The sequence below is a fragment of the Scleropages formosus genome, chromosome 18 (assembly GCF_900964775.1).
Source record: "Scleropages formosus chromosome 18, fSclFor1.1, whole genome shotgun sequence".
Classification (NCBI taxonomy): domain Eukaryota; kingdom Metazoa; phylum Chordata; class Actinopteri; order Osteoglossiformes; family Osteoglossidae; genus Scleropages; species Scleropages formosus.
In genome coordinates, this window is record NC_041823.1 from 9,612,317 (window position 1) to 9,629,303 (window position 16,987).

At 42.4% G+C, this 16,987-nt stretch overlaps 1 protein-coding gene across 3 annotated transcripts in view; it reads left to right on the forward strand.

Moving 5' to 3' along the window:
• Nucleotides 1-16,987, forward strand: part of cobl (cordon-bleu WH2 repeat protein) — a 57,340-nt gene that overhangs the window by 37,346 nt on the left and 3,007 nt on the right. For all 3 annotated transcript variants that reach the window (XM_029246030.1, XM_029246031.1, XM_029246032.1), the window contains 6 exons: nt 4,927-5,212; nt 7,312-7,467; nt 12,808-13,105; nt 14,080-14,213; nt 14,441-16,188; nt 16,479-16,595. In XM_029246030.1, coding sequence (XP_029101863.1) covers nt 4,927-5,212; nt 7,312-7,467; nt 12,808-13,105; nt 14,080-14,213; nt 14,441-16,188; nt 16,479-16,595 — 2,739 coding nt within the window. The remainder of the gene's footprint in view (nt 1-4,926; nt 5,213-7,311; nt 7,468-12,807; nt 13,106-14,079; nt 14,214-14,440; nt 16,189-16,478; nt 16,596-16,987) is intronic.

A 16,987-nucleotide genomic window follows, 5' to 3' on the forward strand; every position in this document is an offset into this window, starting at 1 on the left:
GTACGTGTGTGTGTGTGTGTGTGTGTGTAAGAATACTTTGCAAATACAAATATTGAGTGTTCGCTGGGCTACCTTTTAACCGAGGCTCTCTTTTAGCAAAGTCATCCTGAACTCCTGTGTCATCTTGATGTACAAATACAATGTCCGCTGAAAAGCATTCAATCCCCGGACGAACCCAGTCACTCCCACCATTTTATTTGATGTGCGCGTACAGTAAGGTACCGGACAAGGCAGGAATTTGCGCAATTTTGCTTTAAACATTCTCACTGTGCCTGTGTGTGGTCGCCTTGCTAGCGGCTCAGCAAGCAGAATGTGCCGGCACAAGGGCCGGGGGAGCCGGGCTTCGATAATTAAATAACTCAGACTTTAGTCAGAGGCAGATTAAAATCCATCCGAAAGCCAAGATTCCTTCGGGATTTAGAAAATTAAAAAGCTCTATGCTTAATTAATGATAGTGGTGCAGCGAAGGCTCCTCCTGTTTTGGGGGTCTTGGGTACCGGGGGGTATGGAGGGAGCTTTGCGGGGGCTTGGGGTGGGCTGGGGTCAAAATTCGAAGAAAGAAACCGACTCAACGGGAGCTGTGGCCCGGGTTCAGCCCATGGAAAATTACTTCAGGCCTGAGTTCTCAATAAAAGAAGCAGCAAGCCATAAAAATGATTCTCAAGTACTATTATTTTGGGGCATAAAAGTGAGAAGAAGAAACACAATGTGCTTTGTGTGCTACATTTGTTTCAGTTGCCATTGAAAATGCTTTAAGTTTGTTTCCCATAATAACCGGAACGTTTGTGTTCACGTTAATATTACAGAATAAATTACATGTGTTTGCGTTGATTTTTTCCTTGTCTTGCGTACAAAGAATTAATTGATATTGAGGTGTTTAAGGTCAGGAACACGTATTTCTAGTGTAAAAAGAGACAAATCAAGAGCTCTGAGAGTGAGAATGTGTTTCTCGCATCGTTATCGAGCACCGTTTCATAAATTCAGTAGCAGCTGTTTGTCTCCTGTGAGCAAGCATGACTATCTTATGGGCCAGCTGAAGGTAAACATTAACTTAATCGAAAGTTAAATGTGAAATGGCTCTGAAAGAGAGAAAAAATCACCCGCCGCAAGTCTTCGTGTCGGGTCCTGTTTTCTCCGTGTGCCAGTAAACGTGAACATGCCTTCCTCTATCTGTGCAGTCATTCTCACTGTCTGATTCCGATCAGTACATCGGTACGCAAACCATACATTTGGACGCAGGATGGTTATTATTTGTTAGGGACACCGCCTTTCATTACAAATCAGTTCTACAATCCTTAAATCTTTCATCCAACGAGCTAGATTAGTGTGCTGCCTTGTTGCAGTATCCAGTATGCTTAATTAAAATCGAGTTTGTGTGTGAAAACTGGAATTTTTTGGCTGTGTATGTGGGGGAGACCACATTCTGTGCACACAAGAGAGTTAAACACTGATGTTGCTGTGCTACCCAGGCCCCTGCAGTGTTGCTCCATGCATAAGGTGTCAGGATTATGGATATGAATCTTGACAGCGTGCAGGGTGCTGTACCACAGGATTTTCATGTGTCACGATAAGCAATCAGCTGATCAAGGTATGACGGGATACAACTTGATGGTTGCCTATAAATTCGACAGCCGTAGAGCTCTTAAGTCGCTTTAAAGGAGAGTGTTGACAAGCGAAGGAATAATAACGATGAAAGAACATGCATAATTTTTTTAGTTGCAGCAATTGCTTTTTGGATGGGTGAATGGTAGAAAAAAATCAGTATGTTCTGATTTAATCGATGTGACTCCTGTTGGTATACAGTGGCTTTGGTACGGTGATGAATTTTCAAAGATGCAACTATTTTTTATTTACTTAGGTTAAATTGCATTTCCTTCACTTGCCTTTTTTATGTTTATCTTTGTTGCGGAGCGAATGCAACCTGTGTTTATGCAGCTTTCTCATAGGTGTCAGTAACGTGAACCCAAACAGAATAGAAGTGAGGCATCATATTAACTTCCCACAATGTTTACAGATTCTGTATCTTATTTCTGAGGGGTGGTGATGAGTAGCATGACAAATGTTGCGCATGTTTTTGGGGGGGGGGGGAGAATCAACAAACGACATTTACAGTAACGGGTTTGTGGCGACAGCATTTTTATTTTCAGTTATTTGTTTAACGTTTCTCTTAGCATCAGTTTTAAAGTAGCTCAAAGTTAATGTATTAAAATAAAAAATGCTTACAGAGTAATTTTTATTTATTAAGGCTATATTCGAGACTTTTTTACAGGAAGGCGACATTATTAAGCTTTTTTTTTTTAAAAAAAAAAAAAAATTTCTTTAGTTCTTTTTTTTTTTTTTTTTTTTTTCTTGGTAGTGGCCTGGTAATAAAAGTTACAATGGATGTGGAAATGAATCAAGCTATGAATAGACTTCTGTTCCCAGCTATGTTGGAGAACAGTTTAGTCACTGGATAGGGACAATGTGTATAAAATTTTAAAGTACAAATCACAGAGTGCGCTCTACGGACGAAATCGAGGAAACCCATCCGTACTGTCCTACTGTGCTATTATTCTATTTCTGTGATTTGCTGGCACAGGACTGCATACGGATCACAGTTGAAAATGTGGTCATAGGGCAGCGCAAACATCGAGTTGGGTTTTTCGTGCTTACGCGTAACATAACATGATCCTATAAACTGCAAAATCTGGGTCTTAAGATGGTAATTATGGACTATCTGTACCGTGCGTGGGCGTATTATAGTTTTAACATGCCAAGTGAATGAAATAATTTATTGCGTTAGGCTTCTGTGGATTATAGGTTATGGGGTTAAGTGTGGATTGCATTTTGGGCTTTGGTGCAGCAGTCTGAGAACATATACAATAAGACTTTAGAAGGAAGGGCAGGAGAAGGTGCTTTTACTGTTTATTTACTCGTGTTTTATGTATTTCTAATGGCACGCAACCTTTTTACAAGGTAAAAAGCTAGTACAAATGGCCTGATTTTGGAGAGTACTTTCTTACCGCGGACATTTAATCTAATTATCTGCTTTTAGGCCACTGCAGTTGTGCTGTTTCCTCCTTGTACATTTTCCTTCAAAGTGCTTAACAGCAGTGGGGTTCAACAGCTGTAAAGTGAATTATTATCATTTGGGTGAACGTACAGTGGATAAAACATTAACACTGATGCTGCTTTTGCACTTTCTTGAGCTGCAAAATTAAGGTATATGTAATATGTATCCATATAACGTTTCATTCTTAGCAAAAAAAAGGTGAAACAGATTTAACACTGTTTCTTTAAAAATTACATAAAATACACAGATGTGTGCTTTCTGCTGTCACTGTAGTCACACACACACACATTTTCAGAACCGCTTGTCCCATACGGGGTCACGGGGAACCGGAGCCTAACCCGGCAACTCAGGGCGTAAGGCTGGAGGGGGAGGAGACACACCCAGGACGGGACGCCAGTCCGTCGCAAGGCACCCCAAGCGGGACTCGAACCCCAGACCCACCGGAGAGCAGGATTGTGGTCCAACCCACTGCGCCACCGCACCCCCTCCCACTGTAGTCATTTTACATAAAATCTAATTTTTTCGTAGGATTAAAGTTTCCTCAAAAACGCATACTCACATGGGGGACACGGTGGTGCAGCGGGTTTGGCCGCATCCTGCTATGTGGTGGGTCTGGGTTTCGAGTCCTGCTTGGGGTACCTTGTGATAGACTGGCATCCCGTCTTGGGTGGGTCCCCTCCCGGTGGGTCCCCTCCCGGTGGGTCCCCTCCCCCTCCAATCTGGCACCCTGTGTTGCCAGGTTAGGCTCTGGTTCACCATGATACCCCCACCTTGGGACAAGCAGTTTCAGACTGTTTGTGTGTGTGTGTGTGTGTGTGTGTGTGTGTGTGTGTGTGTGTGTGTGCATACACACATCCATAGACACAGAGTAAGCATTTCTGCTCTACACTCAAACACTTCTGGACTTGTTCAGGCGAGTCAAGTCTAGCGTTGGGAGAACATGAAAACGGGAGGTCAATGAGTTGGTCATTATCGAGTGATGGGAAGAATGCAGTCTTGAGCGGCGAGACTGGCTGCGCTGGCATTATGTAGAGCGCTGCAGTTATGAATATTGTGCAAGTTAGGTGCGCTTGTTAGAGTCACACACACAATTCGTCTCCAGACTTCGCCGCAGACTCTTCAGAGCGAGGCCCGTGGGGAGCGTTCGACACTGTAGCCGAGTACGAAAATATGCCCAGCTGCGAAATGAGAAGAGACTAACAAGTAGGGCTGCAAATTCCCTGCATGTTTTCCACTAAGCTCCTTCCCCTTTTTCTAAGCTCCAGATTATGAAATCGAGGCAAAGCTTTCATTAAGTGAAATGAGGCTCACCCGGGCCAAAGTGACATGCCAAAACATGGCAGGAGGTGCTAAACCAGGCCTGTTTCTCAAAATCTGCTCTTGCTGCCAAACTTAATGAGTTTATACACTGGAAATTGTGTTATGTTACATTAAATAAATGCCATTTTTGTGTCAGCCTTGCTTGTCAGGCAGCAGGGGGTGTAGTGGTTTGAGCCCCCACCTTGATCCTGAGCAAGGTACTTACCCTGAATTGATACGGTAAAAATTATCCAGCTGTCTAAATGGGTAAATAATTATAAGTAGCGTAACATTCTATGTCACTGGGGAGAAAAGTGTCAAGTAAACAAATAAAAAGCTCTACCTCTTAGTTTATGTCGAGGTTAATTAAGTTTATGTGGATGTGGAGCGGGAACAGAGGTTCTGTTACAATTTTACAGTAGGAAGCATTGGTCAAGGTGACCATTGGTTCAGGTACTAAGGAGACAAGAATGTTATAAGAAGGGGGTGTATGAAATACGCTCGCTATCTTATTGAAACACCCAGACAGTGCCTCATCCCTCGCTGCTTCTGACCCGATGCCTCTTCTCCGACAGGTGCGTAGCGTCTCCCCCAGCGGCAGCCAGCAAAAGAAGAGAAGGGCCCCGGCACCCCCTGCGATAGCGGCCCCCGGTACCCCGGCGGAGGACGACTCTGCGTCGGAGCGGAGCCCCGCCCACAGCGCCGGTCACTCCGAACGGGGAGGCTCCGTCCGCAGCACCAGCAGCTGTAGCAGCAGTGGCCTGGGGGGCGACACGGTGCCCCAAACCACGCCCAGCGACAACCGGTCTGCTCTCGAGCTCAAGCTGGAGGAAGGAGAGAACAACAGGCACAGCACCTTAGGTGAGCGCTCGCGTAGAACCCCGCGGTGTCGGCCCCGCGTGCAGCCGGAGCGTGGCCAGGGTCCACGAAAACTGTTTCCTTCCCCCTGAATGATCATCTTCTCCTCTTTAGGATCACAGCACGTAAACAAGAGCACTCCATAAATACGGTCTTATACTGATTTCTGATGTTCTTGATTTATTTTTTGATTTTGATTTAGATTTTTATTTTTTTTTTTTTTACTTAAATTTAAGAAAATCACTTTTCTTCATTTTTTTTTTTCACAATCATGTGTTGATTACCTTTACACGATTAATTTTATATTTTGTCCCATCACTTTTTTCCTGCGTGTGGTCAGTTTGACCAGTTATGTGTTAGAAAGATAAAACTGCTAAATGAAGTTCTTCGCAAAATGCCAGCGCATATTTTCCTATGAAAAAGGGGCATGTAATACACGATCGGTGTGCGGGCCACCGAGTTTCTTCCTGTAAGGCCGCGTCCGTGTTTCCCTCCACGTGGGGATGACCAAGGGGAGTCCGGCACTTTCCAGCGCTCGGTATGTTCTTCGTGAAGGCAAGGAGGTGACTCTGAATGCAGAACTGCCTGGAACCTGCTTAAAGTGCCAGACGTGTGCAGCAGCAGCTGGCGTTTCTCACGGTTACTTCCCAGGTGAAACGGCAACGTCCTCCTTGGCACTGAACGCGCCGCGTCGAAGCATGGAGAGCGGGCTGCCCTGTACCCACAGACTTGTTTTCCGCAGAAATGTAATTGTTCAGACTCAGACATAGCACCTGTCAGCACTGCATGGAACAATGCCTTTCTTATTCACCTTCATGTAAGTGGAACAAAAGGCGATTGTTAAGATGAGAGATAAAAAAAAAAAAAGGATATCAGGGACTGGGATCAATCTGATTGGTTGCTGTAAGACCTTTAAGATGAGTGTTAAGGTTTTCAATCGCAGCATTGTTCTGCTTTGTCAGGAGCCAGATGGTTTGATTTCAGCAGACTGGAAAATGTCTTAGCTGAGTGAAATCTGCGGGCGCCGCATTGCGTGGAGTAGCAGTGGAGGCATGCGCTGCCCCCCCCCCACACCCAGCAAACCACATCGCTTTCAGGGTTTTACCGTTCTGTGAGCGGTGTCAGGTGGGGCCTCACATCTGTCAGTGTCTTTTAGCTGTCTCATGCGCAACCTGTATAAAATCCCTCGCTCCACTAGAGGGTTCACATATTGTTTAAGTGTTGCTCCAGCCAGATTTATCGACCAAGTTTTGTCTCACCTGCCGATGGTTATCTGTTCCTATTAGCAAACAAAGTATTTTAAGCTACGATTTTTCTTTGACTTCGCCTTTGCACTTTCATGAAAGGGCGAGTGTTCCTCGGGAGCTGAAAGCATCAGCACGGTGTTTTGAATTATCCCAGGAATCACAGCAGCATGAGGGTCAACGCACCTTTGACGCGTGTCATAAATTCATAAGCCTTTCCTATAGATTTTGAATGGACCTCAGTCAATATTAAATGCATGCAATTGAGGGCTTACTAATGTTGCTGCTGATGGACTTCCAGTCCATCTTATTTACGGTCGTCATCTCATGGTGGCATAGTGCATAGGCAGACCAGAGTTTGAGAGCCACTGCTATGAAAGATACAGTTAACAACAGAGTAAGCCAGCTGGCAATGGAGGAGAGGAAAACAAAAGAACAACCCCATCGACAAAGAAAGAGAGACAAAATAAATCTTAGGGTTACAAGATAAAGTGGCTGCCTACCCCTCCTGAGCATTCACCTGTGGGGACCTGTGTGGATATATCTAATACAAAACTTTTGTCTAATACAATTTTTTTGCAGTCTTTGCCATCTATCTTTACTTTGCCCCAGTGTACTTTAATTTGCAGCCTGTCACTTTGCAGATGGTGCAATGATTCTCTATGCTAAAGAAGCACTCTGCTCTCTTTGACCACTGTTGTACTGTATTTGTGTGTGTTTGAGAGGAACCTCTGCATCTTATTCCTTCTTTTTCCCAGAATGCATTTTAGTTGTTTTTGCTGCATAAATTAAACAGCGTTGACCTTCATCACTTGATGCTCTTTGATGATTTAGCGCTTGCTGGATCCACGTTTCTAGGTTCTGAGCAGCAGGTGCCACTGAAACCGCGACGAACCCCAACGCGGGAGCCGCCCACGTTAGTGATTCCCCCTCCCCCGCCTGACAGCCCTCCTCCCTCACAGCCGAGCTGTCACGATGCTCAACTGGAGAGCGACTCTGAGGCACAGGCCCAGCGTAGGTCCCAGCTTTTATGGCTCCTACAGCGCTCCAGCCTTCTCCAAGTCTACCTTGCCTAACGCTCCCATTTCTCTTCCTCTCATGTCGTTCCCTAACCTTCCTGCAGTGCTGTCTGGCTCCTGGTTTGACGTTCCAAACAGTGTTTGATGCTCCCATGTCTTGACAAGATCCTTGAGTTCTTCTTCCCTTTATTGTTGTCCTTAATGGATGAAACACATCTGTGGTGATACCTTTCTGAGTCATTCAACTAAGGGTTATGGTTTTAGCTCATCTGCAAAAATAGCCAGAAAGTAAAGCAATATTTTATTTAAGAAATTATAAAGATTTAATAATAGGATGTAGAACAGGTAGTACATGCAGGTAGTGAGGGCAACAGGTGCCGTAGAACGATTACCTTGCAATCAATGAAGCCAGGTTCGAATCCCATCTCCTTCTGTAGTAGCCTTGGGCAAGGTACTTAAATAATAATAATATTAATAAATGTGTAATTTCTATTTTCTGTGTATTCTTCAGTGGATTAAATATGATTGTTCACATGTAAGTGTTTTGTGTATATTTTATATGAACAGAATAAATATTTTGGTTTCGGTGTCAAATGAAAGATTTCGTTACACAGATGGTATGAAACTAAAAGGCTCAGCTAAAAATATGTAACAGTGGCTTTTCTGCAGGTGTCTTTGCATTTGGCCTTTGCTTCAGATGTGACATGGCTGTAGGCAGCTGCTCCTCCTGTCATTTCCTGAGGTCTTCTCCTTTCTTCTTCATACCAACAGTTTACTGTTGTGCTCCTGTCTCCTTCCGTGGCGACCGTCGGTGAAGGACAACACTCTGGGCTACCATGCTACCCTCCGTCTGTTTTCCCATCATCCTCTGCTCCCACTCTCCCCGCGCCTCTTTTTACATGCCGGAGCGGCTCTCTCTTCTGCCAAGCTGGGCCCTGTCCCCTTATTCCTCGCTGCTCTCTGATGCCTGTCTCATTCTACACTTTCGAACCTGTAACTCAGTAACTGTATTCTATTTTTTCCTCACCTTTTTATGCAGTTTTAAAAGCCTTTGTACATGACTTTTTTGTATTTTTGTCTTTGTGAATGCCCTAGGCCTTATAGAGATTTGAGAAGAACTTAGCTCGCTATTCCATGGAGTGTGTTGTAGGTGATGTAAATAGCGGTACGGTTGCATCATGATGGTAAATTTAGATATGTAGAGTTGGAACTGACAGGTGACAAACAGTTGTAGTCCTGCTTGAGGGGAAACAAGAAGGGCCTTGTAGCGCTGCATGCAGTTTTTTTTTTTTTTTGATTTAAGGCTCATTGTTGTCATTTTTCAAATTTTAATGTGTCTACATGATAGATTTTGCCACTGCATACATTTGGAAAACTGAAGCAAAGCTGACTTGTGCACTACTCTTTGTAAGCTCCCAGGAGTAAAAGTGACAGATTTTGCACATTTTGAATAAATTGTCATTATGTTTTTGTGATTGTAAATGACAATGGAATGTTGGTTAAGGTGCAGGTGAGATTAGGCCTCTTTGGCCTATTGAGCTTACAAACCTCTTCCGTAGTGTTATCGAGAAGAAGCTGAACGGCTTTTTAGTATACTCAGTATTCTAGGACTTTAGAATTTTTTCATGGTATTTGTTCATTTCTGACTCCAAAAAGAGAACAAACAGGCTTCCCTTTGCCTGGAGATGAAAAGAAGGTAATTTCTCTGAACAGAAATTGGTGATATCACTTTACAGCTTGCTTAGGGGGCAAACAGATCTTCACCTGTGACTAAACAATAAATTGACTTTGTTGATATTATGGTTGATCAGCACAACTTTAGGTTTTTCTCTGTGGGGTTATTTACAAATTATGTTCTAGAGAGAAAGACTAAAATACTCAACACCAAAAGCTGGAAGATTAAGAGTCTGAACTTTTTGGCACGTTATGACAATATAGAAGTGGAATACATTGCTTTCATATGGTGCTCATGTGTAATGACTTAAAATAATTTTTATTGAATGCTATCTAAGATCACAGAGCACTTGAAATAGTCTGATTCTAAAAATAACTCATTCTCTTATGACTATATTTTGCTATAAAATTAGGATTTTGTCAGTTGGAATCTGTCACACACAAGGTAAAATACTCAAAAATAAATTATCTGTATTGGAAAAATATTTAAATGTGTCTTTTCAAAGTAATGTACTGTTTATCTGAAAGTTCAACAACAAACTTGAATGTTAGACTTGACATCAGTTTTTTCAAGGTTTCATGGAATGTTTTCATATTTTGACGCTAAATTGGCTCCTTGTGTTATGAACATTTAGGTTGTGAATGATTCAAAATACAACATTTCGTCAAGATTATTTATTTTTAATTAATTTTCTTCACTTTTCTGTTTTCTCAAATTTCTGTCTGTTGCTGAGCTAAACGAACCTATATTTCCACAGCCAACTTGCAGTAAAACACACTCGGACAGAATAGAGTGGGACTACCTTGTTTCAGCTCACTTCCACAGTGTTTACAGCTCATGTCTGTGGTTTGTGAGTGATTGATAACAAAGTGAGAAATGTAGCACGTGAATGGGATGAATCACCTGGTAGACGACATTAAATTGAACTTTGTGCAGATGATCAGTTTAACTTTAATGGATTTTTAATTTAATAAAACTGTTAAAATAGCAAACGTCTTTCCATATATTATCCATATATTTTTTCAGATATTTTTACAGAACCCATCCCTGTGAATAAATCAAGGGATATCTGTATTTCTTTTGATTTGTGCAAGAAAGTTGAAAGTGGCCAAAGTGGTTGATGAAACCTACCCAACTAGTTAATAACAACATGACCGCTTCTCAAAGTAATAATTTTGATTTAAAAATTAAAACCATTGTAGCAGTCCCTGCAAATGTAAATTTCATTCTTTGCCATGAAAAAATTGAAATAATTGAAATGATTCTTAATACTGTAAAAATATCCCCAGTCCCCTTATATTTGTGTCTGGTCTCATGAGTGTGATACCAGGCTTGTTAATTTCTTAAAGTAAAAGTGTCTTGATCATTGCTGAGAACCTTGTTACTACGTGTACACAATTTACTCATAACGATTTATGTTTCCAAAGGGCGACGGGGTCTCATTGTCAACAATATTCTCTACTTGGGTAGTTTCAAAGTGGGGCTCATGGTTTTCTGTGACTTTACTGGACTCGTTCCTTACCCTTATCCATAAAACTATGAGTATTAAAAATATTTTAAAACATTACCATTCACTTTGTATAAAACTGTAAAACACTGCAGTTTCAGAAGTCTGAAACTGTTTTACGCTGTTGCTTATTCTAATAATTTTTAGTCATACGGGATTCCTCAACTTATAATATTGACAATTAAATGTTACTTGAACAGTAGAGTATAAAAATGTGTTTGACCCTGAATTTCAGTTTGTTACTTTATTTCAAGCTAGTTACTGTAGCTCCATTAATCTTTCAAGATATGTGTTTAAATAGGGATGGATGACCTTTTTCACATAAGGACATAAAGATATGAGATATCATTATAAAAAAAGGCTGTGGTAGTTTAATGAAGTAGAGTATTCTGGCTCTTTCTGGGATGACCGAACCCTCTGCATTGGTTTCGACAGCTCTTGAGTTGCATTGAAATCAATGAATCTACTCTGATTAATGTAAAATGTTAATTTAATTGAGCACACTCATAGTAATTACAATGTCACTCTCAAATCTACTCATAATCAGTCTGAGCACTTTTGCAGTGGTGAGGCAGCTACCTACATTCAGGGAGGACCCTCATGAATCAGATCATTATGAAGTTTCCTCTTTTTAAAGGAGTGAAGTGCTTCAGATATGTAGAGCACTTTTAATGGGCGCAGAAATATCAGATGGCCTTTGGTAAAAGTAGGTAAAATGGAGAAGGACGTGAAGAATATTTAGTAGGCCGTGTGTACGAGGTGTTAGTTAACTTCCATATAATTATAACAAGTTTGGAAAAAAAAATGTGTCAGCTTTAAGTTTTTACTGTGTTCAGCACTGCTCCTCAGCATACAGTAGTTAAAAGGTAAAAAAAAAATCTTCAATTTAATTTAGTTTAATTAATAATTCATCCAAAGACATATATGACTGGGCTGGTGGTTACCGTCACTGTGGTTATAGCTGCTGCATTCCATACAAAGCATGCAGGTTCAGATCCCTTCTCCTTCTGTAGCACCCTTGAGCAAGGTATTTACCTGATACGATGTCAGTAAAAATTACCCTGCTGTATGAATTGATAAGCCACTGTCAGTAGCTTATCACAGGAAGTCACTGGGAGAACAGCATTAGTTCAGCTCATGAATGTGCATCGATCAGGTGTGTGCCTTTCTTTATTTTATTTATGCCATGATATGTAACAGTTAATACTCAAACTGAAATGATTCATATAATAAAAGGTACGTTTGTGTTCCATTTTTCTGAACGGATCACAAAATAAACACTTACATGTGAGCAATGCATTACTCTGTTAAGAACGTGGCTCAGTAGTGTGGTGCTTAGCACAAAGACTGCTTTTGAGCCACATTGTGTGGGATCTTAACCCACGCAAGTGAATGTGAGTGAAAGGTCATGTTGCCAGATGCTAATTTTAAGCATGAACACAAACAAGCCTTGGGTCCCAATCTCATCCCCCTAATTCCCGTCTGGCCTTTTGTGCTCATACAGCTGGGCAAATCCCAGCAATGTGCAGCCGTGCTCATATCAGTTCCCCTTGGATATGCATGGCTATGTCAAGGATCTTATCTAACTTTTGTTCTTATACATTTACCAGATGCAGAATATATTCGATGCAAGATATAAAAAAGTGCCAAACACATGCTGTCAGACCAGTGACAGACAGCAGCAGTGCAATACCGCTAACTTTCTCATCCTGTCTGACTCTGTTTCATATTTCTTCTCCAAATGACGTTTGAAGTCTTGCATGAAGCAATATCTGAACACATGCATGAGCATGCATTTTGAGTTCTTTGCTGTTCTTTGTGGTTTTTAAATTTTGTTACCACGTGTGTCGTTGGTATGTGTTGTCGTGTGTAATGTTGCTGCATATTGCGACCGCTGTGTAACAGTGTGAGACTCCTATAGTAACATTATTAATGATAATAATAATAATAATAATAACAACAACTTTCATACTAATTTTGCAGCTCAAAGTGCTTACAAAAAGACAAAGTGAACTGTAGTGAAAGTTAAAAATAATCATTTTGTCAGTCTAAGTGGCCTAAAGGATTGAGCATTGAGATACAGAAACGTAACTATGAAATGGAATTGAAATGCCGATGTCCTCGAATGACACTAATTACCTCGTTCTGCCCAGCCTGGCTGCACTCGCTGCAGGGGAGCGAGCCGAATCTGTCTCCGGAGCAGGAGTCTGAGACAGGGTCCGTGGGCAGTGGTTGCAGCCTCCCCGACCAGGGCTACGCGCCCTCCGAGGGCACGGCTGAGGACTCACCCTTCGTCAGCTCGCCTTCTGACCTCACTCACCCAGCCTCTCCGGATGGCAGCGTCTCACCGGATGGCGGGCCTGCTCCACCAAGGGCTCGCTCCCGCGCCCTGGCCAAGGACAGCTCCAGCGACAGCGATGAAGGCTGCGCCACCTGGGGGTCCCGGCACAGGTGCCGTCTCACAGCTGGTTCGGCGGTCCTTAGACTTGAGCAGTCAGTTTAGCAGTTACAGGCTTGGCGGTGCCAAAGCCATCTGTCCGTGCAAAGCCATTAAAGCAATCCAAGCCATCGTTCTTCATCATATGAAATAATGACCTGCTTTACGACTACTTGCAACCACTTTAATAACACTTTCTTAATGTGAATTTTAAAAAGCCACACTAACACCCGAATGCAGACATGCCTGCAGGAACATGCACAGTCACTTGTGTTCCAATAATCACCTTGTCCAGCATGATTGTCAGCAGACATAACAGATCCAATAAACCAGGATTTAGATACCCGTTTTAGAAAAATTGTTGCTCAATCTGTAATGGTACAAATTAAATAAATACAGTGCAGCTGTTACTACGTTTTTTTCTGTAAATAGTTAAGTGCTTTAATTACGTTTAATTCCATTGCACGATTCAAACACACAAACTGCTGTGAACATACATAATGAGGTTGTTAATATGTATGAATTCATTCAGTAGATGAGTGACAACAACATACACTGAACTTATTTTTTATGTTTCTGTCTCATGAAAGAAATCTGAAACGCACCACATAATTAACTGTCAGCGATACAGAGAAATAACAGTAATGTCTCTGGTATAGTCATAGCTTATAAACTTACATGAAGGTATTCAGGAGTTGTTTTTCCCGATAAAAGGGTTATTTTAATGTTTAGACAGAGTTCTGTGATTAATGCGTGTTACTTGTTTGACAAATAGATTTTGCTTGGATTTCTTTGATTTCATGCAGCATTATTGATTAAAAATACATATATTGCCTTTTTTTATTTTTTATTTGATATATTATTACTCTGTTCTGCGGCTTTTGTTTATTTAAGCCGTCTCCTTTATCGAGCTGTAAAAAGAGCAAGTTTTTTGTACAGCATGTCACAGAGTGCCCATAACAGGAAGCTGCTATCTTTCTCACATCAGACACAGCAATAAAATCTATCCAATGGAGCAAGCGGACAGGATGACGGACAGGATGACGGACAGCTACGAAGACGACGCAGAGTTGTCCACTCAGCTTCACCAGACGCTTGCTGAACTGGAGGCAGACCTTGCAGGTGGGTGTTTTCAGCTGCCAAAAGGACTGTCACAAAGACACCTTCAGCTCTTGCTGTGTGTGACAGTTTTGAATTGGCTGAATACACCTAAAATATGAATATGGAGCAAAAAACTGAGCTATGCTTGATCAAAATTAAATTTCAGTAAAAAGTCAATATATACAGACATAATATTCATAGATTCATAACAACATTGCTTATTATTGTTCACTTCCTCAAAAAAACAGATGTTGAGCACACAGACCAAGCCTCAGTAAGTGAGTCTTCAATATCCTCCTCCGAGAAATCTTACCACAATGAGATCCCAGTGTCTGTTCTGCACTTGGAAGTACCGGTGACTGCCATAAATGAAGTTTTGGAGGACCAGGAGCTTGGCAGGGCAAATTATGAGGATTTCCAGTCATCTGACACACTGTTTGCTAGAAACCAGATCCTAACCTACAAGCCACACAGAAATATTTGGACCAGAACTGACACAGTAAACACTGTAAACAGTCACAGCAAAGCTGGCACGAGTTCACCCCATGTGATGCGGAGTGTCAGTGTGCCTCAGAAGGAGATCGAGGAGGTCATGGCGATCCCGGTGACAGAAATTCGAGATGGCCTCTGCAAAGGGGACAGTTGCACGGATCCACCCATCCTCAAAAGGCAAAGCCAGCAGTTGGGCTCTTCAGCCCGAAGTGTTCCCAGCAGCCCTCCGAGGAGCCCTGAGCACCAAACCACTTGTCAGGGTGAGATCAGGACGCCTACAGTGGAAGATGAGACTCCACGAGCCATGAAATCCCAGATGCCACAAAGTACAATCACCCAAAGTCCTACTTCTCGCTTTGGCTTGAAAACCTTCACTGTCATTCCACCAAAACCGGCCTTGAACAACACCCAAAAGCCGGCTGGCTCCCTAGTTACAGGTGCCATTAAAATCGACGCCCTCGGCAACATGGTCATGCAGCAGAACACCTATAACAAATATGGAAGCTCTCCAGGGTCTGGAAGTGACACAGAGTTGCCTCTTTTGGAGAAAGCCAAGGCTTTCTGGAACTCAGCCGAGCAGCAGGATGGGATTCCCGCTCCTCAGAGTGCAGTTCTGAAAACAAAAGATCCACAGTTCACCAGACCAGCACCTGCTGCTGAATCTGCCGGCAAGGTTCGGCCTGAAGAAAGTCTGAAGGATGTCGTGGAAGCCCCAAGAAGCATTATTCAGGAAGTGGAGTGTAACCCTTTAACTTCAGAACCTTCGCAGCACCTTACAAAATCCACAAAGGAGCCGCAGCTGGGAAGAGACCTGTCCTTTTTGAAACCACCCAGGAGAACATCCAGTCAGTATGTAGCATCTGCCATTGCTAAATATACTGGAATGCCTTCAACCAGAATGGAAACCAAACAGGAATCAAATACAAAGACTGAGTCAACAGTCTTCAAGCCGAGGTTCTTCAGTACCAAGAGCATTATCAATGGAGACAGATCCATAAATGTAACATCAAATGGGACCAACTATAATGTCAATGAAGACACGATACAAATGAACGGAAAATGTTCTTCCAGCCTCGTGGCCAATCCAAAACGATCCCTAAGTTTCCCAGAATACACCACAGAGAGAAAGGAGGGCAGTACAGTGGGGAAAATGGACAGGACTGGGAAACTGGGCACTTTTCAAGGGGGTGCCAGTGCCAACTCGTTGAACGCAGACAGGGGAAACATGGGATTCAGCACATCTGCTCCAATCCAGGTGGACACACTGGTTTCGGTGGCCGATCGCATCGCCTCTCCTGCACTGAGTGCCAAGGGCACCGATGGTCCCCTGGTGGATGGGGATCCATCCTCCAGTGCCTTCCCAGAGTCCCGGCAAGTGGGTGTCTTTGGGCCCGTGCAGAAGTTCAGGCCGGTTATACTGAAGGCAGTTCCAGAGGATACAACGCTGCACAGCACCCTTATGGAGGCTATCCAGTCAGGACACGGAAAAGAGCGTCTTAAGAAGGTAAGTGGCCAGAGCTCAGAAAATTGCCAGCCAGATGGGGGAATCTTCTACGTATTTGTAATCAAATATAATGTAGTTTAATTGCCATTGTTTTTCACATTTCTGCTAAGACAGATGTTTGAAAAGTAAAGATAAATTAAAGAATTTTTTTTAATATATCAGTATCTCAGACAAACAATAATTGATTGTTTGAAGGTTTGATTCCCTCCTTAATAATGTTTAATAGATTTTTTTAATGTGGTGAAATTAGTAGCTTTGTTTATAAAGTTTTCTAATCCCTTTGACACTAGGTATCTGATACAAGAGAAGGCTCTTTGAGAGCAGCGTCCTACGTCACGGCAGAAAACGAACGCTGTGCGCTTTTGGCAGCAATCAGAGCTCAGAATAACTCCTCGAGACTCAGGAAGGTTAGATCTGGATTAAGCACGTGTTGCTTTATATAGCTCTGTTCTTGGAATATTTCTTTGTTTTTAGAATGAAGGTCAGCTTTATGGTTGGCCACAGTCTGCGCTTTACAGTGGACTGAGAAACATCACTGGCAGACGACTGAAGCGAAACCATTAAGGCCAAGCTGATGTGGTAGCAGTATTAACAATAGCACTGGAACAATAATCCACTCATCTTTCGTCAGTTTTGAAGGTGTTGGCATATGAATGTTACACAGAGCATGTGAAACCAAACTCAAATTTTTGATCGATTTTCTGCAGAGGTTTATTTAATGGAAAATTTTTGAATCGATCTACTGATTCCAATTCGGTAAAGGACTTTTTTTGAGAATGAGCGTGACCAGTGCAATAAG